Source organism: Neomonachus schauinslandi, chromosome 9, assembly GCF_002201575.2.
Source record: "Neomonachus schauinslandi chromosome 9, ASM220157v2, whole genome shotgun sequence".
Classification (NCBI taxonomy): Eukaryota; Metazoa; Chordata; class Mammalia; order Carnivora; family Phocidae; genus Neomonachus; species Neomonachus schauinslandi.
In genome coordinates, this window is record NC_058411.1 from 24,101,053 (window position 1) to 24,126,428 (window position 25,376).

At 41.6% G+C, this 25,376-nt stretch overlaps 1 protein-coding gene across 1 annotated transcript in view; it reads left to right on the plus strand.

The window, feature by feature from the left end:
* Nucleotides 1–13: 13 nt before the first annotated feature.
* Nucleotides 14–25,376, plus strand: part of ALKBH1 (alkB homolog 1, histone H2A dioxygenase) — a 29,435-nt gene continuing 4,072 nt past the window's right edge. Inside the window, exons 1-4 of the mRNA XM_021679601.1 lie at nt 14–196; nt 2,952–3,060; nt 6,696–6,858; nt 24,742–24,832. Coding sequence (XP_021535276.1) covers nt 14–196; nt 2,952–3,060; nt 6,696–6,858; nt 24,742–24,832 — 546 coding nt within the window. The remainder of the gene's footprint in view (nt 197–2,951; nt 3,061–6,695; nt 6,859–24,741; nt 24,833–25,376) is intronic.

Sequence of the window (25,376 nt, forward strand, 5' to 3'; positions counted from 1 at the left end):
GCCTGACACTGACATGGGGAAGATGGCGGCGGCCGTGGGCTCTGTAGCGACGCTGGCGGCAGAGCCACGGGAGGACGCCTTTCGGAAGCTTTTCCGCTTCTACCGTCAGAGCCGCCCTGGGACCGCAGACCTGGGAGCGGTCATTGACTTCTCGGCGGCCCACGCAGCCCGCGGGACGGGGCCTGGTGCCCGCAAGGTACGGACAGAGGAGCGACCCGCGCCCCCCCCGTCGCCTCGCCTCGCTCTTGGAGGGGCTTCAGGGTCCTCCTCACCTCTTTTCGCTTCCAGACTGAGTGTTATTGAGTAATTCCCGCTCTCAATGGGCGCGGAGTTTAACTGTCCACGAAGCGTCACACTTTGGCGGTGAAGAGCTGTGCTGCCGGTTTCTCCACGCGGCCATTAGTGGCCGCGGCCTCAAAGAGTGCCTGGGAATTGGTGTTCATTCCTAACATTAACTGTCCATTTGCATCTCTACTTCGATTTGTGTATAAACCCATACATTGTATTCGTAGATGTTAGGATAGCGCTCTGCAGCTTGAAAAAAACAACTACCCGAGTAGTCCCTGAACAGAAAGGAATCGATGTTGTTGGTTAAGCCGTTGTCCATAAAACTGGTCCCTGTCGTCTCTGGGCCCTTTTAGAAAGAGGGCGTTGAGAGATTGAGATGATTTCTCCACGTTTGAAAGTAAAAGGCAAACGAATCCAAACACTATCCATTATTTCTATCTTTCCCCATGGAAAGTAAGAAAAGCAACATAAAGGAGGACAGGGGGCACAGGGAAAATCGCAGCTATACTATAATGCGTAATTTCTTTACAGTCGCTGTAACACCGAGGATCCCTGGTCCCTTAATTTGGCCTTGGTGTTGTCCACAGATGGCTGGATGAAGGATTATTTAGTATAGCTCTCAAAATTGGAATGCTGTAGTAGCACAGTATTTGTCTAGAACTCAGCTTCTTAGGAACTTCCTTTGTTAGCAGAAATGGTCTTAGAGTTGTCAGAATAGCATGCAGAAAGTCAGCTCTAAGAATAATGTACATGGGTCAGATCCTCATTCAGCTTCTTTTGCCTATATTTTGCGGCAATACTTAAATACTTTTAGAAGGGGCACCTTTGTTGCTCATTCAGTTAAGTATCTGACTCTTGATTTCAGCTCAGGTCATGATCTCAAGGTAGTGATGTCGAGTGCCACGTCAGGCTCCGCACTGAGAATGGAGCCTGCATAAAATTCTCTCCTCCCTCTGCCTACCCTGCTGTGCTTGCACGAGCTCTCTGTCTCTTAAAAATACTTTTAATCAGGGCGCCTGGGTGGCTCAGTTGGTTAAGCGGCTGCCTTCGGCTCAGGTCATGATCCCAGAGTCCTGGGATCGAGCCCCACATCGGGGCTCCCTGCTCAGCGGGGAACCTGCTTTTCCCTCCCCCACTCCCCCTGCTTGTGTTCCCTCTCTCGCTGTCTTGCTTTCTGTCAAATAAATAAATAAAATCTTAAAAAAAAAAATGCTTTTAGTCTCTGAGAAGAAAATATTGTCTAGCACCGTATCTAAAACAGTAAGGACTCAATAAATACACTATCCATTGAGTACATAAAAACTTGGGTGTTTAGGGGTGCCTGGGTGGCTCAGTCAGTTAAGCCTCTGGCTCAGGTCATGAGCCCTGCTCAGCAGGGAGTCTGCTTCTTCCTCTCACTCTCACTGTGCTCTCCTTCTCTGTCTTTTCCTTTAAAAAAAAGACTTGGGTGTTTAGTTCTTAAGCTCAAAACAGATTGAAAGTAGCAAACTGGAGAAGAAAGTTGCTATGAGAGCAACTGATGAGCAGTGGAGAAAGTGATGGCTAACAGGCAAGGGTGGAAGCAGGATTTTTTTTAAAGACTCAGAGGTTTGTTTCAGCTTAGCATGGAGAACAGGTCCACAGACTTACTTCAGATATGAGGGTGTTGCTGAATTACAGTGCATTATTAAGTATGGTCTATTTGAGAGATCATTGTAAAATGCTTGAAATAAAAACATCTTATCAGTACCTGAAACAATTGGCTGGTCAGGCCTCTCAGAGAGTTCCAGATAGCCATTTTATTACTGAGACTGGTAATACACGGCAACTAGTTGGTATTTTTTTCTGGAAATCTCTACACTTGGTGAAGTTGATAGGATAAGAGATACATCCTTTTGGAAGAGAACATTTGATGTATAACTAAGGCAAGCCAGACTCTTATTATTAATGGAGGAAAAAAGGTTTTTGTTTTCTGAATGTCCTTTAGTGACTGAATATTGGATCCCTTAACCTATTTAATGAGCCATCCATAAGATGCTCTTATATGCAAAGAAAACTTCATGAGCCCCTGAAAGACTTAATTTCTCAGTAATTAACAAAGGCAAAAGCTCTGAGCTTGTTTGAAGTTTCATCTAAAAGAGAATAAATATTATACTTTCAGCAAACAGGGTTTCCAGTTTTACTGAAACAGTTGTTCTGTCTGGTTGGAGCATTCTCTTCCATTCTCTTAACCTCCCCTGCCTGATGTTCCTCATAGGTCTGTTTAAACACCAACTGTATACAAGTGCCTCAGAAGCATTATTGTTGGGCCGAATTGAGGTGAACAGAACTTTGAGGATATTTCAGTACATCTCTCACGATTTAGATCTTAAAAGAAATCCACAAAGGTGTGGAGTCATACAAAAAGGTAGTCTTGAAGGCCAAAATCAGCCTGCTTCTCATACTGCTTAATTTTATATTGCTTTCTAGTGTTTGTTAGTATATAGATGAAAAAACTGAGGCTCTAAGAAGTTAAGTGACTTATCTAAGTCTTACATCAAGTAAATGGTAGAACTGAGTTTAGGAGCCCAGACTTAGGACTCCTAATTTTGCCTCATACCAGAAATATCTTTAGAAGTTTGAGATTCTCAGATCTGACCTGCAAAATAGTTTTAGCACTCCAACTTCTCTTTCCTTCCTGCCAGGTGGTTAGATCTCAGCTGAGTGTATCTTCCGTCAGTGACCACGATGCACATAGAGCAGGACTTCAGCCAGTCAGCAAGTGGCAAGCCTATGGACTCCAAGGCTATCCTGGTGAGTGCGGCTGACCTCAGAAAACAAAATCCTATAATCATTTGTCTAATTTCAGGAGAGGAGTTGTAAGCAGGTAAATAGACAAAGGGGAAAACTAAACACAGAAATATTTCACTCCCAAACTACTTTTAAATCTACCTCATCTAAGATTTCCATTTATTTAGCATTCCCAAAGGTTAGCACAGGAGTCAGTTGTGCCTACCTTAAGTGCAGAAAATGACACACCAGGTACAAATCAAAAATGAGCACCTTGACTCTGGGCTCCCTGCCACGACTCCAGACACCTGCTCTGGCAGAAGAACCGCTTTGAATGATGGAACAATTCATAATGGTCGCTCTAATCACAACGTCTCTATGTTCTCATGTGGCAAAAAAAAAACCAAATTAAAAATTGTTGCTATTATTAAGGCTGAGCTTTTGAAAAGAACATTAGTTAATGAGATCAGAAGCCCTAATAGACTAAATAATTTAGCATTTTGAACTTAAATAATATTGGGTAGCTCACCTTACAGATCTAGAAATTAACATAATGAAAAACGGGTAATGTTTTTAATCTTTTTTTTTGAGTAAACGCTACCCCCAATTTGGGGCTCAAACTCACACCCCAAGATGAGCGTCGCATACTACTGACTGAGCCAGCCAAGCACCCTTAATCTTTTTTTCTTTTAGGATCATGGGGCCATTGTAGATTAAATATTATGAACTATTTAGAAAATAGAGGGGTGCCTGGGTGGCTCGGTCGGTTAAGCAGCTGCCTTCAGCTCAGGTCCTGGGATCGAGACCCGTATTAGGCTCCCTGCTCAGTGGGGAGCCTGCTTCTCCCTCTGACCCTCCCCCCTCTCATGCTCTCATTCTCTCAAATAATTAAATTAATTAAATAAAAAAGAAAATACAGAAATGCCTTATTTGGTCGAATAATCTTTTATCTGTCATCCTTTTTCTTGGAGAGGACATAAAGTTAACATTGTATTTTGTGATTTCAAATACAGATTAAAAGCAAGAAAAAATCCCTAAAAAATACTAATTTTCATTATGCCATGGGCCAGGTCTGCGTTACAGCTCTTAATACATTATGACCACTGATATATTTGTTAATAACGTAGGATGGTATAACAGCTTCAATACTTCCCTAAAAGGCCTCGTGCACTTCAGTTCTTCGTGAAAGAGTAGTCAAATGATGGCTTTTATGTATGAAAGCGTGGCTTCCCGTGAGTTTGGGTGAATGAGGAGCGTGCATCACCAGTAGTCTTTTATGTACTTTTTGTTCTTGAAGGCTGCCCTTGACCTTTCAGGCCTACCTCCTGTTTTCAAGGCCTTATTTCTCTGTTTCCATGCCCTCTTTTCTTAACAAATTGTTAAGACCACAGAGTTATCAATCCCACTTTGGTTTATCTATTGTCCAAATAGGTGTATTGATTTTGAGGTTTTCTAGGACTTCACACTTAGGCCACATTTTGTGAGTTGGTACCTCATTATGTCCTTAGAGACTTCATTCTGTCTTCCCTGACATTTGAAGCTGTATTCAATAGAAGTGTAATGTCCAGAACATGGGAAATGACCGTCTCTTATTCAGACTTGATCAGAAGGATTGTGTTTACTTCTGGATTCTGCTTGTTGTGAAGGAACTTGAGTAACCACGACCTGTCCTTAAAAGAATGAGCAGGAAGTCATGGGTTTGAAAGAAGAGTAAAGCTGAGAGGGAACCTGACAGCATCCAACATTTGAAAGGTTGTCATACACACAAAGGGATGGGAGCATTATATACTAGTGGTTAAGGCCTAGGTTCTGACATGAGGCTACCTGGGTTCAAGTCGTGGCTGTACCATCCACTATATGACCTTGGGCAAGTTTCTTAATCTTTCTTGATCTCAGTTTCCTGATAAGTAAAATGTGTATAAAAAGGTGCTCACTTTGTAAGGTTATTGTGAAGATTAAATGTGAGTACATTGTAAAGTACTTAAGCCCATGCCTGGCACATAGTAAATGATTGATAAATGTTAGCTAGAAAGCTAGAGGTATTTTTGAAGAATGAGAAACTAATTTGAGGGTTGCTCTGTGTGTTCAAACCTAAGATCAATGCATGAAAATTAAAAGGAGGCAAATTCAATAAAAGAAAGGCAACAGTTGTCTAGAGTGGACTGCCTAAAAAGGTATTCATTTTCCTGTCACTGGGTCAGCGGTATTCTTCCTTTAATCTGATATTTTAGGGAATGTTATAATCTTTATTTTGTGAAATAATGCTGATAAGTGGGTAAGTTGGGGGGTTTTTTCATATCTTTTTTTTTTCCTCCCAAAATATTGACAGTTCTGTCACACTTTTAAATTACTTGGAGAATTTTGCTGGTGCATGAAATGCAGAAGTGGCCTCCACACTCAGAAAAAAATGTTCTTACTCCTGTCCTCCAATTTTAGAGGAATACCTTCTGTTAAAAGCCAGGCCCTTCACCTTTTCGATCCCACATTCTTTCACCCTTTCCAGCTTTCAAGACCTTGCTCTGCTCCTTTCCTCTCTTCTGTTTCAACCAGTTCCTCTCTGCTGGTTCTTTCGCATTATCGGTAAGCATGCTTCGGCCTTTCCCAACCCCAAAAATCATAAACTCTCCCCTTAAATTCTTTATTCTTCCATGACTGCTCTTCAACCTTTGTTTCCTTTCATAGCCCGGCTTCCACAAGGCATTGTCTGCGTAACAGTCTCTGCTGTCCCGTCTCCAGGGGCTTCACTAAGGACAGTTTTTCATCTCTAATTCTTTTTTTTTTTTTAAGATTTTATTTATTTATTTGACAGAGAGATAGAGAGAGAGCACAAGTAGGCAGAGAGAGAGAGGGAGAAGCAGACTCTCCACTGAGCAGGGAGCCTGACATGGGGCTCGATCCCAGGACCCTGGGATCATGACCTGAGCCGAAGGCAGCCGCTTAACCGACTGAGCCACCCAGGCGCCCCCATCTCTAATTCTTAAGAAAGTACATAGTGTGTGTTTGTTAAATGGATCCTTACCCTGCATAGAATTCCAGCTAAATATTGTTATTCGTCTTCGCCACAGGAGAAGAATGAGATTAGATTACTTCCCAGGTCCCAGAAGATCTTTTCAGCACACATGCTGTAGGTATCTGCGTCATGCCATACTGAGTGGATGTACTTCACAGCCTCTTTCTTCCCTGTTCTGTCAGTCAGATTTCAATCATAGGCAAGTGTCACACCAGTTATTTTAGCTGAGGGAACTTAATATAAGAATTGTTGGCCAGATACTGGAAAACAAAGAAGGCCAAGGGGGGATGCTGAGCTATCACAGGTAGTAATTGCAGGAAGCAGCTACCACCTTTATAAACGATAAATACCTGGTGCAGATTTGAGCAGTGACTTTTGACATTACCAATTCTAAAGTTCGCTTTGGGGTAACAGTTGATGGTTGTGGAATATTTGTTTCTCTTGAGAATTTGTTTCTTTCTTCCCTTCCTCTAAAATTGGAGAATAGGGATGAGAACATTTACTTATAAATGTGGAAGCCACAAAACATGAGCAAAAGGGGATAGGGAATAAAGTAGTGGGTATAAGGATGTCAACAAAAATAAATTATCTCAATAACTAATGGAGAATTTCCTCCTCTCCTTTTTTCCCCACCTGTCCTTTTGTATAGGATTTATTTTTATCCCAAACCCCTTCCTCCCAGGTTATCAGTGGCACTGGGTGAAACAATGCCTTAAGTTATATTCCCAGAAACCAAATGTGTGTAACCTAGACAAGCACATGACCCAAGAAGAGACTCAGGACCTCTGGGAACAGAGCAAAGAGTTTCTGAGGTAAGTGTTCGTATTCAACTCGGCTCACTGCATATCTTTAGGGAACCTACTCCAGAGCAATGCAGTGAAAGTAACTGACCTGTTTTTTCCTTGTTTCCATGCAAAAACAGCACAATTATATTCTTTCCCCTGGGAACATCTGGACAGATGCTTGACAGTTACATTCAATTGAGATCCATTTTGAAGATTTCCTTATCATAGCTTGAATCTCGAGTCCATCCTCATTAATCATCAGCTGGTCCATTTTCATTCAGCTTCAGCCCTTTTTCTACTTAAAGTGAGTTCCAGGAGCACCTGGCTGGCTCAGATGGTAGAGCATGCAACTCTTGATTTTGGAGTTGTGAGTTCGAGCCCCACATTGGGTTTGGAGATCACTTAAAAAAATAAAGTCTTTAAAAAAAATAACGTGAGTTCCTTTGAAGACTTGTGATATCCTGGAAAAATTTAACACTAAAAGCTCTTTATTTCTACTCTCCTAGATGAAGTCAGTGCTACTAGCAGTTTTTTAGTTATTCCTCATGAGAACTAATGTTTGCACCTTAATGTTGAATCAACCTTTATTCATTCACAAATATATAATTTTTTTAAAGTCAGGTGCCCCATCATTCCACAAATATTTATTGAGGGTTACTTGTGTACCAGGCATGATGCTAAGCACTGGAGATAAACCATTCATAGGACACTGTCTTTGTACTCAGGAGTGCATAGTCTATGGCAGGAACTCAGTGTCAACAGGAGTAATTCTAACAGAGCTTAGAAAGTGTTAGAGTAAGTGTTTAGAAAAATGCTATGGGGGCCAGAGGGAGAAATAATTCCTCTAGGCAGAAGTGTCAAAGAAGAAGAAAATATTTTTTAATTGGGTCTATTATCCTCTTTCTCCTCTGTCCATTTGAACTGGGTCTTCAAAAATGATTAGGAGTTTACCTATCAGAAGAGCAAGAAGGCTGTTTGGGGTAGAGAAAGCAGACGGAGCAAAGAGGTAATATTCAAGGCAGAGTAAGTTGTTCTGTGAAATAGTGTAGAATGTGGGAGTTCATGTGTTTATTGAGTTTCTACCACGCGTCAGATACTGTGCTTGAGTGTTAGAGATTCAACGACAGATAAGACACAGTTCCTGCTTTCAAGGAATTTGTAGGTTAGTTGAGGGCAGAGACATATAATTAAATAGTTTGGCAGGTACAGAGATAGAGTTTATAAGATATTATGGGAATAGTCACTCAGGTGGCCAGATTGGAGGTAGTTTATAGAAGATGCTTCCTGGAAGTGATGGATAGAATTGGCAAGAGATGAAGCAGAAGAAGTAGGCTAGGGCCAAACTATAAAGGCTTTAGTGACGGAAAGCACTAGGTCTAGAGTCCGATCTCCTGGGTTCACATCCCTGGTCTGCCACTTACTAGGTATGTAAATTTGAGCAAGTTTCTTAACCTTTCTATGCCTCATAGTAGTCCTTCCCTATTTAGCAGTGTGAGGATTAAACAAGGTAATATGCAAGAAATCTTCACAACAGGGCGCCTGGGTGGCTCAGATGGTTAAGCGTCTGCCTTCAGCTCAGGTCATGATCTCAGGGTCCTGGGATCGAGTCCCGCATCGGGCTCCCTGCTCCTTGGGAGCCTGCTTCTCCCTCTGCCTCTCTTTCTCTCTCTCTTTCTCTCTGTCTCTCATGAATAAATAAATAAAAAAATCTTTAAAAAAAAAAAAGAAATCTTCACAACAGTCCATTAAAACCACTGTGCTGGCTTTGTGTGTTCTATTTGGACTTAGGATCTCTAATGGTTGTTTTCAGAAACTGTGTCATACTAATTCCAACAGGGGAAATAGAAGATTTCCTTTAGTTGAAAGGGGAAAGGAAAACTAAAATTCATTGGTTTTCCTTTAAAGCCTTCTTGGTCTGCAGGTATGAGAAAGACAGGAGCAGTGGGAAATGCCCTCTATAAGCTCTTAGTGATGTCTTCTTTAGAACTGAGTAAAGTAAAGGAAGGTCATGGTTGAGTGAAATTAGAGAGCTTAGAGTTTGAGATTAAACCACCCTGTGTTTTCAAGTAATTGATTTTTTTCCTTCTGACAAATGACTGCAGAAGTCCCAGTTGTCATCTTCTAAGATAATTCAGATGAACCTCTTTAATAAATCATCCTGTGAACAATGATGAGGGGCTTTTTTTGTTTTTTTGTTTTGGTTTTTTTGTCTTGCAAATTAGTAAAAATAAAAAATGTGGTGGTCCTACCTTCTGTTGTCAAGGGTTGGAAGAAAGTGGTGGCATCGAAAATCGATTAGGACACTAGTTCTCCTGTCACTGTGTGATATGTGTTTTGGTTTCCTCATCTGGGAAACAAAGGGATTGGACTGGATAAGCCATTTCGGGTGATTAGATTATGGTTGGAGTCACCTGGACAGTACGTCAGCTCTCACCACTTTCCCAGAGCAGGTCAGAAAGGGAGAGGGTCTGTCATTGAAGAAGATTCCCTAGAGATTCTGGTTATTGACCATAATACCCACATTGAGAACTGCTGAGCCAGAGGCCCTCTAAAGATCCTTTGCATTTAACTTTCTAGGTTTCTATGGTCAAGGAAGAAGAAACTTTGAAGTAGGAAATGAAGAAATACTTGAACTTAGAGGGAAAAATAAGTCTGTTCACAAAAGTAGGACACCTCAGTTCTGTTTTGTTCAGAGTTTATTGTGAGTGAATAGTGTAGCTAGAGATTCTTGCACAAGATGACAGTAGTTAGGTGTAAGCAGCTTCATTGCAGCATTGTTCGTAATGGGAAAAAATGAGAAACAAGCTAAGTGTCTGTCAGCAAGAGATCAGCTAAATCAAGTAGGACATACCCCAGCAGTAGAATGCAGCCACAATACAGCCATTCAAAAATCTTAAATCCAACTCTTTAGCAAATACAGGAGGGCTACCATCATAATAAATAAAATCAATTTTCAGCATCTCCATCACGGCCGCCTTAGTCTGAGCCACCATCATTTACCGCATTAGCCTCCTAGCGTGTCTCTTTGTATCTGTTCTCATGCCTCTTCAGTCTGTTTTCTTTTTTTTAAGATTTTATTTATTTGAGAGAGTGCGTGCACGTGCATGAGCTGGGCGGTGGGGGGCGGCAGACAGAGGGACAAGTAGACTCCCCTCTTGGCGGGGAGCCTGATGCAGGGCTCTATCCCAGGGCCCCCATGAGCCAAAGTCAGATGTTTAACTGACCAAGCCATCCAGGCACCCCTCTTCAGTCTGTTTTCTGATTGAGTGTAGAAATCCTGGCACTTCTCTTACAGTTTCTCATCTGCAGTACTGCAGTTCAGTTCTGATGCAGTCATTCAGCATTCAGAGTTGACAAGGACATCACAAGTTGAGGGCATGGTCTCCATGGTCTCCAACCAGGCCAGCCTGACTTAGGACACCAGCCACAAGTTTGGGAGATCCCAAGCTACCCACACTTCTGACCAACTGGTTACAAATTCAGGGGAGTTCCCATGACCCCCTCAGGTTCATAAGTCACTAGAACAACTCACAGAATTTAAGAAAGAAATTCAAGTATGTAATCATACTTACAATTACAGTTGTATTATAAAGGATGCAAATCAGGACCATCCCAATGAGGAAACATGTAGGGTGATGTCTGGGAGGGTCCTGAACGCAGAGCTTCCATGGAATCAGGATGTGTCACCTTCCCAGGAAGCTCTCCCAAACCTAGTATTCAGGTTTTTTTTTAGAGGGCTTCACTACTTAAGCATGATTGATTAAATTATTAGTCACATGATTTTTACCCAGCCCCTGAGGTTTAGCTAGTATCACTTGACTGAAAGCCTCAATCCCTCTAATCACATGATTAGTCTTTCTAGCCTGACAAGCTCACATCCTGAGTCATCTCCTTAGCATATACTTAGCTGTGGTCATAGGGCCCACTGTGAATAACAAAGATACTCCTATTCATAGATACTAATATTATATTAGTTCGAGGTGTATAACGATTTGGTATCTATATATTGCAAAACGATTATCTTGGTAAGTTAAGTCACCTCACATAGTTATAAATTTTTTTTTTCGTGATGAGAATAAGATTTACTCTTTTAGCAAATACACAGTACAGTTTTGTTAACTATAGTCACCATGTTTTACATTAGATTCTCAGAACTTATTTATCTACACCCACCTACCCTCACCTTTGGCAGCTTTCAATCTTTTCTGTTTCTGCAAGTTTAGATTTTTTAGATACCACATACAAGTAAGATCATACAGTGTTTATCTTTCCCTAACATTTCACTTAGCACAATGCCCTTAAGGTTCATGTTATCACAAATGACAGGATTTCCTTTTTTATGGCTGAATAGTATTCATTTATATGTTGTGTATCATGTTTTCTTTATCCATTCATCCATCAATGGACACTCAGGTTGTTTCTTTGTCTTGGCTGTTGCAATTATTTATGTAAAACAGTGGAGGTTCCTCCAAAAGTTAAAAATAGGATTACCAGGGCACCTGGGTGGCTCAGTCGGTTAAGCGTCTGCCTTCAGCTCAGATCGTAATTTCAGGGTCCTGAGATCAAGCCCCACATCGGGCTCCCTGCTCAGCAGGAGTCTGCTTGTCTCTCTCTCTGCCTGCCGCTCCCCCTGCTTGTGCGCCCTCTCTCTCTCTCTGTCAAATAAATAAAATCTTAAAAAAAAAAAAAAAATCCACTGTTATTTAAAAAAAAAAAAATAGGATTACCGGAGGATACAGCAATTTCACTTCTGGATATATATCCAAAGGGGAAAAAAAAATCAGTGTCTCAAAAAAATATCTGCCTCTCCATGTTCATTGTAACATTATATACTAAGATTTTTTTTCTTAAAGATTTTATTTATTTATTTGAGAGAGAGAGAGAATGAGAGACAGAGAGCATGAGAGGGAGGAGGGTCAGAGGGAGAAGCAGACTCCCTGCCGAGCAGGGAGCCCGATGCGGGACTCTATCCTGGGACTCCAGGATCATGACCTGAACCGAAGGCAGTCGCTTAACCAACTGAGCCACCCAGGCGCCCTATACTAAGATTTTTAATGGAAATAGGATTGGAGGACGAGAAGGAGCAGAGACAATCCTTAGTGTAGCTTGGGGATTAATGTTTTTGAAATGCGTGTGGAGTATCCCGGCAAAGATGTCCAGTATGCCTTTGGAAGTAGGAAACTGAGCTTAGGAGTGAAGTCAGAGAGAGGGAGATGTGTCAGTTACACATGAAGACCATAGTAAAGCGGGGTGTGCAGCTGGCTCAGTCAGTAGGCAACTCTTGATTTTGGGATCATGAGTTTGAGCCCCACATTGGGTGTAGAGATTACTTAAATAAATAAAACTTTAAAAAAATGATTGAAAAAACAAGTATCTGTAATAGGATTTTTAAGGCTTTTTATCATAAACAACCTTAGACGTTTTCTGCCCTGAGTACTTTTGCTTTCATAATGATTCACTAAAGTCCCTTGAAGCAATGAAGAAAAGGAAATTCCAGTGCTTAGTTATGACACTCAAACTACCACTGCACAAAGAGTGGACAGGCAGGACAGTTCATTTCCACCCAGTTAGGGTGCAGTTGAAAGCAGCGCTAGAGGACATGATTGCTGAGAGAAATACCAGCACTTACATAAAGCACTTATCCATGACAGAAAGTGAGCAAGTTGCTGTGTGGGCACATTCACCAGGGGAGAAGGTGGCCAGCTCACCCGTCCTCCTGCCAGTGCTTGGAGCCACAGCAGGGGCAGGGAGCATAGCGTGTTTTCTGTTTGCAGTGAGAACCAATAATCAGGGTCATACTTGCTTGGAAACATTCTTTTGGATAATTGGATAAAGATGTAAAGTTAGGTGCCAGCATATCCCTTGCGTTCTTGGAGTGGATATGGCAGCTCTGTTGGCACTGAACCTTCCTGGCCTCCTTCTGGACAAGTCAGGTTTAAAAAGAAGACAGCCCATCCCCCTTATTAATCTGTCAGTATTTCCTGCTTGAAAATCATCTGGGAGTGCGTTAAACTTGGTTTTGGCCTTAAACTACTCAGTGTTCAAGACTGAATTTTTTTGAAATCTTTTTTTTTTTTTTTTTTTTTTTTTTTTTAAATATTTTATTTATTTATTTGAGACAGAGAGAATGGGAGAGAGAGAGCACATGAGAGGGGGGAGGGTCAGAGGCAGAAGCAGGCTCCCCGCCGAGCAGGGAGCCTGATGCGGGACTCGATCCAGAGACTCCAGGATCATGACCTGAGCTGAAGGCAGTCGCTTAACCAACTGAGCCACCCAGGCGCCCTGAAATCTTTGTTACCCAAAGCCCACAGGGACCAGAATGGTCCCAAAGTAGTGCTGAGACAGGAAGTAGCTAGTGTTGGCCAGTCCTGCTCTCACATCTTGAAGGCCAGTCTTAATAATTATTGTTACTTTCCTACCAGAAATTCCATACAAAGAAAAGAATTGAAATTATGTTCACAGAGGGGTGGAATCTTAAACCTACATGGGTCTAACATGTTTTTTGTGTAAACAAAACGTGTGTATGTATAGAATCATCCTCAAAATGGTGCACTCAGTGATCACAACTATTCTTTCACTACACAAGTCTTTAAGCTTTTTTTTTCCTTTTTATTAGGTGGCCTGGGCTTAATGGTTTTATACCCTTACACCAGTCCCCCTCAATAATACAAGGCAAAGCCCAAAGCCTTCCTTATAGTGATACAATTAATGTAGAAAGGAGATGTTCTTTTGCTTTTCTAAAAAAGGAACAAATTTTAAAAGGTGTAATATAGGATGATTCTATTCATGCTTGATTATTACTATGATTTTGATGATTTTATTGTTAACAATACCACAAACCTGTTAATTCTAATAGTGTATGCTCCATTCTTAACAACTGAGCCACCCAGGCACCCAGTGTATGCCCCATTCTTAAGGAACATTAGACTGACTCTTGATGGAAAAGCAGCTTGGTGACACTATATCGAATGTCTAAAATAGCATTGCTTTCTGAATTATTTTTATTTATTTATTTATTTATTTAGAGAGGGTGGTGGAGGGGAGAGGCAGAGGGAGAGGGAGAGAGAGAATCTCAAGCAGGCTCCATCCTTAGTGTGGAGTCTGGCATGGGGCTTGATCTCACAACGCTGAGATCATGACCTGAACCGAAATCAAGAGCAACTCCTTAACTGACTGAGCCACCCAGGTGCCCCCCTGAATTCTTTTTAGAGCCTCATTGTTGTTACCTTTATTTTTTTAGATCGATCTAATTTTGATTTAATAGTATGAGTTCTCCATCAAGAATAAAATAATCCTTGGGCGCCTGGGTGGCTCAGTTGGTTAAGCGACTGCTTTCGGCTCAGGTCATGATCCTGGAGTCCCTGGATTGAGTCCCGCATCGGGCTCTCTGCTCAGCAGGGAGCCTGCTTCTCCCTCTGACCCTGCCCCCTCTCATATGCTCTCTCTCTCTCATTCTCTCTGTCTCAAATAAATAAATAAAATCTTTAAAAAAAAAAAAGAATAAAATAATCCTTTATTGATCTAAAAAGATGGAAGGTATTTTGTTTTGTTTTTTAATTTTGGTTAGAATAGTGTTTTTCAAAGTATGGTCCCTCGTTCAGCATCCCCATCTCTTGGGAGCTTATTAGAAATGCAGGTTCTGGATTGAGGGAGCAAGATGGCGGAGGAGTAGGAGACCTGGATTTCGTCTCCTCTCAGGAATTCAGCTGGATAGGGATCAAACCACTCTGAACACCTACAAACTCAACAGGAGATCGAAGAAAAGAATAGCAACAACTCTCTGAACAGAAAAGCGACCACTTTCTGGAAGGTAGGACGTGCGGAGAAGTGAATCCGAGGCGATATTCGGGAGGATAGATGGCGGGGGAGGGGCCTCCATCGCCGCTTCTGGCAAGTGATAGAGCCGCGGAGCACAAAATCAGAACTTTTAGAAGTCTGCTCCGCTGAGGGACGTCACTCCAGTGGCTAAGTGGGGCGTGGAACCCTCGTGGGACAGTGTGGTCTCAGGACCCTCAGGGTCACAGAAAGACCGGGGGTGCCTGAGTGCGACAGAGCTCCCAGGTATCGGAGCAGGGAAGCCTGCTGCAGAGACGGCTGCAGAGACGGAGCCGAGGCGTGGGCTCTCAGCTCGGGATTGCCATAAACTGTGATCCGTGGCAGTCGGGCCACTGCTCCTCCAGCAGGGACCCAACAAGCGGCAGATCCGGGGAGATTCACTTTCCTCCCCCGGGAGAAGCGGCACGGGAGCGCACTGCAGGGATCTGCTGGGTTTGGAGACTCCACCCGGGGTCGGGTGCCAGAGATAGAAACGCGCGGTCACAGGCCGGGTGAACACGGAGTGTGGCCGGAGACCGGGGAGACGGGAGTGACTGACAGCTTTTCTCTGGGGGTGCACTGAGGAGCGGGGCCCCGAGTTCTCGGCTCCTCCGGGGCGGAGATTAGGAGGCCGCCATTTTCACTCTCGTCCTCCAAAGCTGTACGGAGAGCTTGCAGGGAACAAAAGCTCCCGAGAGCAAACCCGAGCAGATTACTTAGCCCGGACTGGCCAGGGCGGGGCAATTCCGCCTCCGGCAAAGACATTTGGGAACCACGGCAACAGGCCCCTCCCCCAGAAGATCAGCGAGAACAGCCAGCCAAGGCCAAGTTTACCGATCAATGAGAATGGCAGAACTCCAGCGCTAGGGGAATACTGCATATAGAATGCATGGCTTTTTTACCATGATTCTTTAGTCTTTCAAAGTTATTTTTTTTTTTAACTGTCTTTTTTTCTTTTTTTTTTTGAATTTTTCTTTTTCCCTTTTTCAACCAACATCTTATCAATCCCTTTTTTAAAAAACATTTTTATTTTTCATTTTTAGAGTCATATTCTATCCCTTCATAGTAGTTACCTGTATTTTTGGCATATATATATAAGTTATTCTCTCTTTAAAATTTTAAGATAGTTTCTTCTAACAGATCAAAATAATCCTAAATCTCTAGTGTATGGTTTTTTCCTACTCCCCTGCCTGATCACATTCTCTCCCTTTCTTTCTTTTTTTTTTTAAATCCTCTTCTTTCTTTTTTCAAACAACTTCTTATCAATTCCTTTTATAAAATTTTTTATAATTTCCATCTTTACAGTCATATTCCATCCCTTCATCATATCAACCCTTATTTTTGTACATATATAAGTTTTTCTTTCTTTAAAATTTTGGGAGGCACTTTTTTCTAACAGACCAAAATACACCCAAAATCTAGTGTGTGGCACTCATCTATATACCAGCCTGATCATATTTGATCACATTCTGTTTTTTGGTTTTGTTTGTTTTTATCTTTATCTTTTTCTTTTTTTTTTTTTCCTTTTTCTTTTTTCTGTCTTTCCCTTTCTTTTCCCACTGCTTCAGGTCTTTTCTGATTTGTTTAGAGTATATTTTCTGGGGACCTTGTTACCCTGCTAGCATTTTGTTCTCTCATTAATCTATTCTCCTCTGCACAAAATGACAAGACGAAAAAAATCACCTCAACAAAAAGAACAACAGGTAGTACCGACTGCCAGGGACCTACTCAATAAGGACATTAGTACGATGTCAGATCTGGAGTTCAGAATCACCACTTTAAAGATACTAGCTGGGCTTGAAAAAAGCATGGAAGTTATTAGAGAAACCCTTTCTGGAGAAATAAAAGAACTAGAATCTAACCAAGTAGAAATCAAAAAGGCTATTAATGAGGTGCAATCAAATATGGGGGTGCTAATTGCTAGGATAAATGAGGCAGAAGAGAGAATCAGTGATATAGAAGACCAAATGATGGAAAATAAAGAAGCTGAGAAAAAGAGAGATAAACAACTACTGGATCACGAGGGCAGAATTTGAGAGATAAGCGATACCATAAGACGAAACAACATTAGAATAATTGGGATCCCAGAAGAAGAAAAAAGAGAGAGAGGGACAGAAGGTATAATGGCACAAATTATAGCTGAGAACTTCCCTAATTTGGGGAAGGAAACAGGCATCAAAGTCCAGGAAGCACAGAGAACCCCTCTCAAAATCAATAAAAATAGGTCAACACCCCGACATCTAATAGTAAAACTTACGAGTCTCAGAGACAAAGAGAAAATCCTGAAGGCAGCTCGGGAGAAGAGATATGTAACCTACAATGGTAGAAACATTAGATTGGCAACAGACCTATCGACAGAGACCTGGCAGGCCAGAAAGGACTGGCGGGATATATTCAGAGCACTAAATGAGAAAAATATGCAGCCAAGAATACTATATCCAGCTAGGCTGTCATTGAAAATTGAAGGAGAGATAAAAAGCTTCCAGGACAAACAAAAACTAAAGGAATTTGCAAACACGAAACCAGCCCTACAAGAAATATCAAAAGGGGTCCTCTAAGCAAAGAGAGAGCCTAAAAGCAACATAGACCAGAAAGGAACACAGACAATATACAGTAACAGTCACCTTACAGGCACTACAATGGCACTAAATTCCTATCTTTCAATAGTTACCCTGAATGTAAATGGGCTAAATGCCCCAATCAAAAGACACAGGCTATCAGATTGGATTAAAAAACAAGACCCATCGATATGCTGTCTGCAAGAGACTCATTTTAGAACCAAAGACACCCCCAGATTGAAAGTGAGGTGGTGGAAAACCATTTACCATGCTAATGGACACCAAAAGAAAGCTGGGGTGGCAATCCTTATATCAGACAAATTAGATTTTTAAACCAAAGACTGTATTAAGAGATGAGGAAGGACACTATATCCTACTTAAAGGGTCTATCCAACAAGAAGATCTAACCATTGTAAATATCTATGCCCCTAACATGGGAGCAGCCAATTATATAAGGCAATTAATAACAAAAGCAAAGAAACACATCGACAACAATACAATAATAGTGGGGGACTTTAACACCTCCCTCACTGAAATGGACAGAGTGTCTAAGCAAAAGATCAACAAGGAAATAAAGACTTTAAATGACACACTGGACCAAATGGACTTCACAGACATATTCAGAACATTCCATCCCAAAGCAACGGAATACACATTCTTCTCTAGTGCCCATGGAACATTCTCCAGAATAGATCACATCCTAGGTCATAAATCAGGTCTCAACCGGTACCAAAAGATTGGGATCATTTCCTGCCTATTTTCAGACCACAATGCTTTGAAACTAGAACTCAATCACAAGAGGAAAGTCGGAAAGAACTCAAATACATGGAGGCTAAAGAGCATCCTACTGAAGAATGAATGGGTCAACCAGGAAATTAAAGAAGAATTAAAAAAATTCATGGAAACCAATGAAAATGAAAACACAACTATTCAAAATCTTTGGGATGCAGCAAAGGCAGTCCTAAGAGGAAAGTATATAGCAATACAAGCCTTTCTCAAGAAACAAGAAAGGTCTCAAGTACACAACCTAACCCTACACCTAAAGGAGCTGGAGAAAGAACAGCAAATAAAGCCTAAACCCAGCAGGAGAAGAGAAATAATAAAGATCAGAGCAGAAATCAATGAAATAGAAACCAAAAGCACAGTAGAACAGATCAACGAAACTAGGAGCTGGTTCTTTGAAAGAATTAACAAGATTGATAAACCCCTGGCCAGACTTAGCAAAAAGAAAAGAGAAATGACCCAAATCAACAAAATCATGAATGAAAGAGGAGAGATCACAACCAACACCAAAGAAATACAAACAATTATAAGAACATATTATGAGCAACTATATGCCAGCAAATTAGATAACCTGGAAGAAATGGATGCATTCCTAGAGATGTATCAACTACCAAAACTGAACCAGGAAGAAAGAGAAAACCGAACAGACCTATAACCACTAAGGAAATTGAAGCAGTCATCAAAAATCTCCCAAAAATCAAAAGCCCAGGGCCAGATGGCTTCCCAGGGGAATTCTACCAAACATTTAAAGAAGAATTAATATCTATTCTTCTGAAAGTGTTCCAAAAAATAGAAATGGAAGGAAAACTTCCAAACTCATTTTATGAGGCCAGCATTACCTTGATCCCAAAACCAGACAAAGACCCCATCAAAAAGGAGAATTACAGACCAATATCCCTGATGAACCTGGATGCAAAAATTCTCACCAAAATACTAGCTAATAGGATCCAACAGTACATTAAAAGGATTATTCACCACGACCAAGTGGGATTTATCCCTGGGCTGCAAGGTTGGTTCAACATCCCCAAATCAATCAACGTGATACAATACATTAACAAAAGAAAGATCAAGAATCATATGATCCTCTCAATAGATGCAGAAAAAGCATTTGACAAAGTACAGCATCCTTTCTTGATCAAAACTCTTCAGAGTATAGGCATCGAGGGTACATACCTCAATATCATAAAAGCCATCTATGAAAAACCTACAGCAAATATCATTCTCAATGGGGAAGAACTGAGAGCTTTCCCCCTAAGGTCAGGAACGCGGCAGGGATGTTCACTATCACCACTGCTATTCAACATAGTATTAGAAGTCCTAGCCACAGCAATCAGACAACAAAAAGAAATAAAAGGCATCCAAATCGGCAAAGAAGAAGTCAAACTCTCACTCTTTGCAGATGATATGATACTTTATGTGGAAAACCCCAAAGACTCCACCCCAAAACTGCCAGAACTCATACAGGAATTCAGTCAAGTGGCAGGATATAAAATCAATGCACAGAAGTCAGTGGCATTCCTATACACCAACAACAAGACAGAAGAAAGAGAAATTAAGGAGTCGATCCCATTTACAATTGCACCCAAAACCATAAGATACCTAGGAATAAATCTAACCAAAGAGGCAAAGGATCTGTACTCAGAAAACTATAAAATACTCATGATAGAAATTGAGGAAGACACAAAGAAATGGAAAAACGTTCCATGCTCATGGATTGGAAGAACAAATATTGTGAAGATGTCAATGCTACCTAGAGCAATCTACACATTCAATGCAATCCCCATCAAAATACCATCCACTTTTTTCAAAGAAATGGAACAAATCATCCTCAAATTTGTATGGAACCAGAAAAGACCCCGCATAGCCAGAGGAATGTTGAAAAAGAAAAGCAAAGCTGGCGGCATCACAATTCCAGACTTCCAGCTCTATTACAAAGCTGTCATCATCAAGACAGTATGGTACTGGCACAAAAACAGGCACATAGATCAATGGAACAGAATAGAGAGCCCAGAAATGGACCCTCAACTCTATGGTCAACTCATCTTTGACAAAGCAGGAAAGAATGTCCAATGGAAACAAGACACTCTCTTCAACAAATGGTGTTGAGAAAATTGGATAGCCACATGCAGAAGAATGAAACTGGACCATTTCCTTACACCACACACAAAAATAGACTCCAAATGGTTGAAAGACCTCAATGTGAGACAGGAGTCCATCAAAATCCTAGAGGAGAACACAGGCAGCAACTTCTTCGACCTCAGCCGCAGCAACTTCTTCCTAGAAACATCGCCAAAGGCAAGGGAAGCAAGGGCAAAAATGAACTATTGGGACTTCATCAAGATAAAAAGCTTTTGCAAAGCAAAGGAAACAGTCAACAAAACCAAAAGACAACCGACAGAATGGGAGAAGATATTTGCAAATGACATATCAGATAAAGGGCTAGTATCCAAAATCTATAAAGAACTCATCAAACTCAACACCCAAAGAACAAAGAATCCAATCACGAAATGGGCAGAAGACATGAACAGACATTTTTCCAAAGAAGACATCCAAATGGCCAACAGACACATGAAAAAGTGCTCAATATCGCTCGGCATCAGGGAAATCCAAATCAAAACCTCAATGAGATACCACCTCACACCAGTCAGAATGGCTAAAATTAACAAGTCAGGAAATGACAGATGTTGGCGGGGATGCGGAGAAAGGGGAACCCTCCTACACTGTTGGTGGGAATGCAAGCTGGTGCAGCCACTCTGGAAAACAGTATGGAGGTTCCTCAAAAAGTTGAAAATAGAGCTACCATACGATCCAGCAATTGCACTACTGGGTATTTACCCCAAAGATACAAAAGTAGGGATCTGAAAGGGTACGTGCACCCCGATGTTTATAGCAGCAATGTCCACAATAGCCAAACTGTGGAAAGAGCCAAGTTGTCCATCGACAGATGAATGGATAAAGAATATGTATATATATACAATGGAATATTATGCAGCCATCAAAAGGAATGAGATCTTGCCATTTGCAACGGCGTGGATGGAACTGGAGGGTATTATGCTGAGCGAAATAAGTCAAACAGAGAAAGACATGTATCATATGACCTCACTGATATGAGGAATTCTTAATCTCAGGAAACAAACTGAGGGTTGCTGGAGTGGGGGGTGGGGTGGGAGGGATGGGGTGACTGGGTGATAGACACTGGGGAGGGTATGTGCTCTGGTAAGCACTGTGAATTGTGCAAGACTGTTGAATCTCAGATCTGTACCTCTGAAACAAATAATGCAATATATGTTAAAAAAAAGAAGAAGAAGAAGAAGGTAGCAGGAGGGGAAGAATGAAGGGGGGGAAATCGGAGGGGTAAATGAACCATGAGAGATGATGGACTCTGAAAAACAAATTGAGGGTTCTAGAGGGGAGGGGGGTGGGAGGATGGGTTAGCCTGGTGATGGGTATTGAGGAGGGCACGTTCTGCATGGAGCACTGGGTGTTATGCACAAACAATGAATCATGGAACACTACATCTAAAACTAATGATGTAATGTATGGGGATTAACATAACAATAAAAAATTTTTTTTTAAATGCAGATTCTCTAGGCTCTGTCCTAGACCTGCCGAATCAGAATTTATATGCCTGTGCCCAGCCATTTGAGTTTTAACAAGCCCTCTAGGTGATTCTCCTGACCATTAAAATTTGGAAACCACTTGGCAGAAACTAAGTGGGGTATGCACTATTAACCACAATATTCACATGAATCCAGAAATGAGAGGTCATTCTTATTTTCAATCCCAAGGCTACTAAAATAGCTTATGTTCTCCAGAGGGGATCATCAGGGAGTTCTTTTTTATCTGTATCTTTAGCTGAAGAAACATTGGTAGAACTCAGGTTGTGTTAGTAACTATGCACTCCTTTTTTTTTTTTTTCCAGTTTTTAGTTTTTACACATAGAAAATGTAAATAATTAGTGGTAGTTCTACATGGTAACTGTTCACATCAGCTAGTTGCAGTCACTCGCCATGCATATATATTGTTTCCCCTGAACTGCTAATCATTATCTGTCTTCTGTTGTGCCAGGTGTCCCCAAGACCATACCCAATTTTGGTGATTCACCAGGAGGGCTCAGCACATAGCTGTCTTCATGGATAAGATTTATTCCAGTTCAAAGAATAGAAAGCAAAATCAGTGAAGGGAGAAGACACATTGAGTAAAGTCCTGGGAAAACCAGGCTCAAGCTTCCAGGGTTTTCTCCCAGTGAAGTCACACAAGGTGTACTTAATTCCCCCAATAACGAGTTGTGACAACATGTTGAAATGTTGTCTACCAGGGAAGCTTAGTGCCCAGGTTCTTACTAGGGGCTGGTCCCATAGTCTCTGTGACACAAACCAAATTCCAGACTCCCAGAAGGAAGGCAGCTGTTTAACATAAACCATAATGTTTTGCATGAAAAGTTTAGGCACAGTGAACAGCAGTTCTGGGAATGGTGTGAACCTCCCCAGATTCCAAGTTCCAAATGCCTGCCAACAGCCAGCCTTGCAAGCAGGCCTTTCAGAGGATAGCAGTCAGATCTGCTCTGCCTCTTTTCTGCACTGCTCTCCTAAGTAAATCGGTGTTTGTTCCATTCCTTTTAGCTACTGGTCTTGATGGATATGTGTGTCATGATGTCCTTAGAATGTAAACTTTCTGAGGACAGATAGCATCTATTCTGTAAACTCTGTCAGTCAAGACGAGTGCCACTTACAGTGTGAGCCTCTAATAAAACCTTTGCTTCTGCTCATGTGGTATGCCGGTATTGACCACTGCTCCACTCTCTGTTTAAATGCTGGCCATTCTTCAGTGCCACGTTCAACTCCCAACTCTGCCATGAGGCCTTAACTGATTAGACAGCTAACTTTGAGCTCTCCTTTTTCTTAATTCCAGTGGCCCTCAAAGTCTTGTGCTATTCAGTTTAGTACAGATTTTATACTGCCTTTAATTTTCCCTTCATTTTTTCTTCTACTTATCTGTCATGTCCTGTCAAAATATGAAGTCCTTAAAGCAGTCTAATCTTTTCTTTTTTAAACAGCAGTGGTTCTTGGACCAAAAAAATTTGTTCAGGGCACCTGGGTGGCTCAGATGGTTAAGCGTCTGCCTTCAGCTCAGGTCATGATCCCAGGGTCCTGGGATCAAGTCCCACATCGGGCTCCCTGCTCCTTGGGAGCCTGCTTCTCCCTCTGCCTCTCTCTCTCTGTCTCTCATGAATAAATAAATAAAATCTTTAAAAAAAAAATTTGGGGGGCGCCTGGGTGGCTCAGTTGGTTAAGCGACTGCTTTCGGCTCAGGTCATGATCCTGGAGTCCCTGGATCGAGTCCCGCATCGGGCTCCCTGCTCGGCAGGGAGTCTGCTTCTCCCTCTGACCCTCCCCCCTCTCATGTGCTTGCTCTCTCTCATTCTCTCTCTCTCAAATAAATAAATAAAATCTTTAAAAAAAAAAATTTGTTCAATTGCTGATGTAAATTACATAGGAAAAACAAACCCTAAAATTATTAGGCCTAGCATTCTTTTATTTTTAGATATTTAGAGGTAAATCAAAAAAGCTTCTTCCTCCTTAGAAAAAGAGTAGTTAATCCCATAGATTTGATCAGACAGGATGTAATTGCAGAAAGGGCACCTCTCTGTTTTACAGAAGCCTCCTGTGTTTGAACAAGGGGATGTCAGAAACCAAATCAATTACAGTGGCCCTTAGTTGTTAGCTAAGCCTCAATTATCTAAGCTATGTTAGACAGGGTTGAAGAAGTCATGTTAAACCAGTTATTTTTTATTGTAAACAATGTATATTTTGCCAGACTTTTTCCCCCAACCTATAATTCTGGGAAGCCACCATCATTATAAACGTAGTGATAGCTATGATTAATCATACCTCACTTTCAGCAAACCAAATGGAACATGTTCTATTAGCCAAATTTTCAATTACCCATAGTGCCCTTGGTCCCATTTCCAATGGACAGGTAAAGACATTTCTATGTTGTTCTTGTTTTATCATTATTGAGATGCTGGAGACTTGCCATTTAAAATTGATCCCATTCAGCAGAGGGTTTAGAACCAAGGGCTAAAAGTTAGAAGTGCTAACATGGGGGTGCCTGGGTGGCTTAGTTGGAAGCGTCTGCCTTTGGCTCAGGTCATGATCGTGGAGTCCCAGGATCCAGCCCCACATTGGGCTCCTTGCTCAGTGGGGAGTCTGCTTCTCCTTCTCCCTCAGCCCCTCCCCCTGCTTGTGCTCTGTCTCTCTCTCTGACAAATAAATAAATAAAATCTTTAAAAAATAATAATATAAAATTGATCCTGTTCAGCAGAGGATTTAGAACCAAGGACTAAAAATTAGAAATGCTAACATGGGGGCATCTGGGTGGCTGTCGGTTGAGTGTCCGACTTGATGTCATCTTAGGTCATGATCTCAGGGTCCTGAGATCGAGCCCTGGGTCCAGCTCCCCACTTAGCAGGGAGTCTGCTTGGGATTCTTTCCCTCGGCCCCCCCCCCCCCCCCCCCCCCCCCCAGCATGCACGCACGCACACACACTCTCTCACTGTCAAATGAATAAATCTTAAAAAAGAAATGCTAACATGTTTTTTGGTGTTACTGTATTTTGGTCAACTCATTTGTTCTCACTTCTATCAAGATCTTTGCTAACAACTTATACCAAGGAATACCAAATTCCATGCATGCAAAGGGCTGTTGTTGCCATTTGAGGTGAATAAATCCTCTTTTGTCCCCAATCTTCACAGGTACAAAGAAGCAAATAAACGGAGACCCCGAAGTTTACTAGAGAAGTTGCGCTGGGTGACCCTAGGCTACCATTATAACTGGGACAGTAAGGTATGCAAATTTCCTTGCAAATTCCATTGTCTTCGCTTTTATACTCCTTGGGCTCAGTAGTTGGATGTCTTCCTGGCCAAGCTTGTAAAGTGTCAGATTATCCATTTGTGGAAGGATCTCTTTCTTTTATCTCTTAAAATCCTCTCGATAACAGTGTCTCAAGAGGAATGAATAATTTCTCCCAAGAGAAAATTTCTTCATATGCCCTTAGGTTATATTGTTTCATCAGAAGTCATTGGTGCTTTCTCTAAGTATGTTTCAGGGGTACAGATTTTTCTTTACTGCATTCAAGAGCAATTCTCAATTAAAACCTTTATTTCCATTATTGTTTAGTGTCTGTTGAGCTTGTATTTTCTTTTTTTTTTTTTTAAGATTTTATTTATTTATTTATTTGACAGAGAGAGAGAGATCACAAGTAGACAGGCAGGCAGAGGGAGAGGGAAAAGCAGGCTCCCTGCTGAGCATGGAGCCCGCTGCGGGGCTCAATCCCAGGACCCTGGGATCATGACCTGAGCCAAAGGCAACGCTTAACTGACTGAGCCAC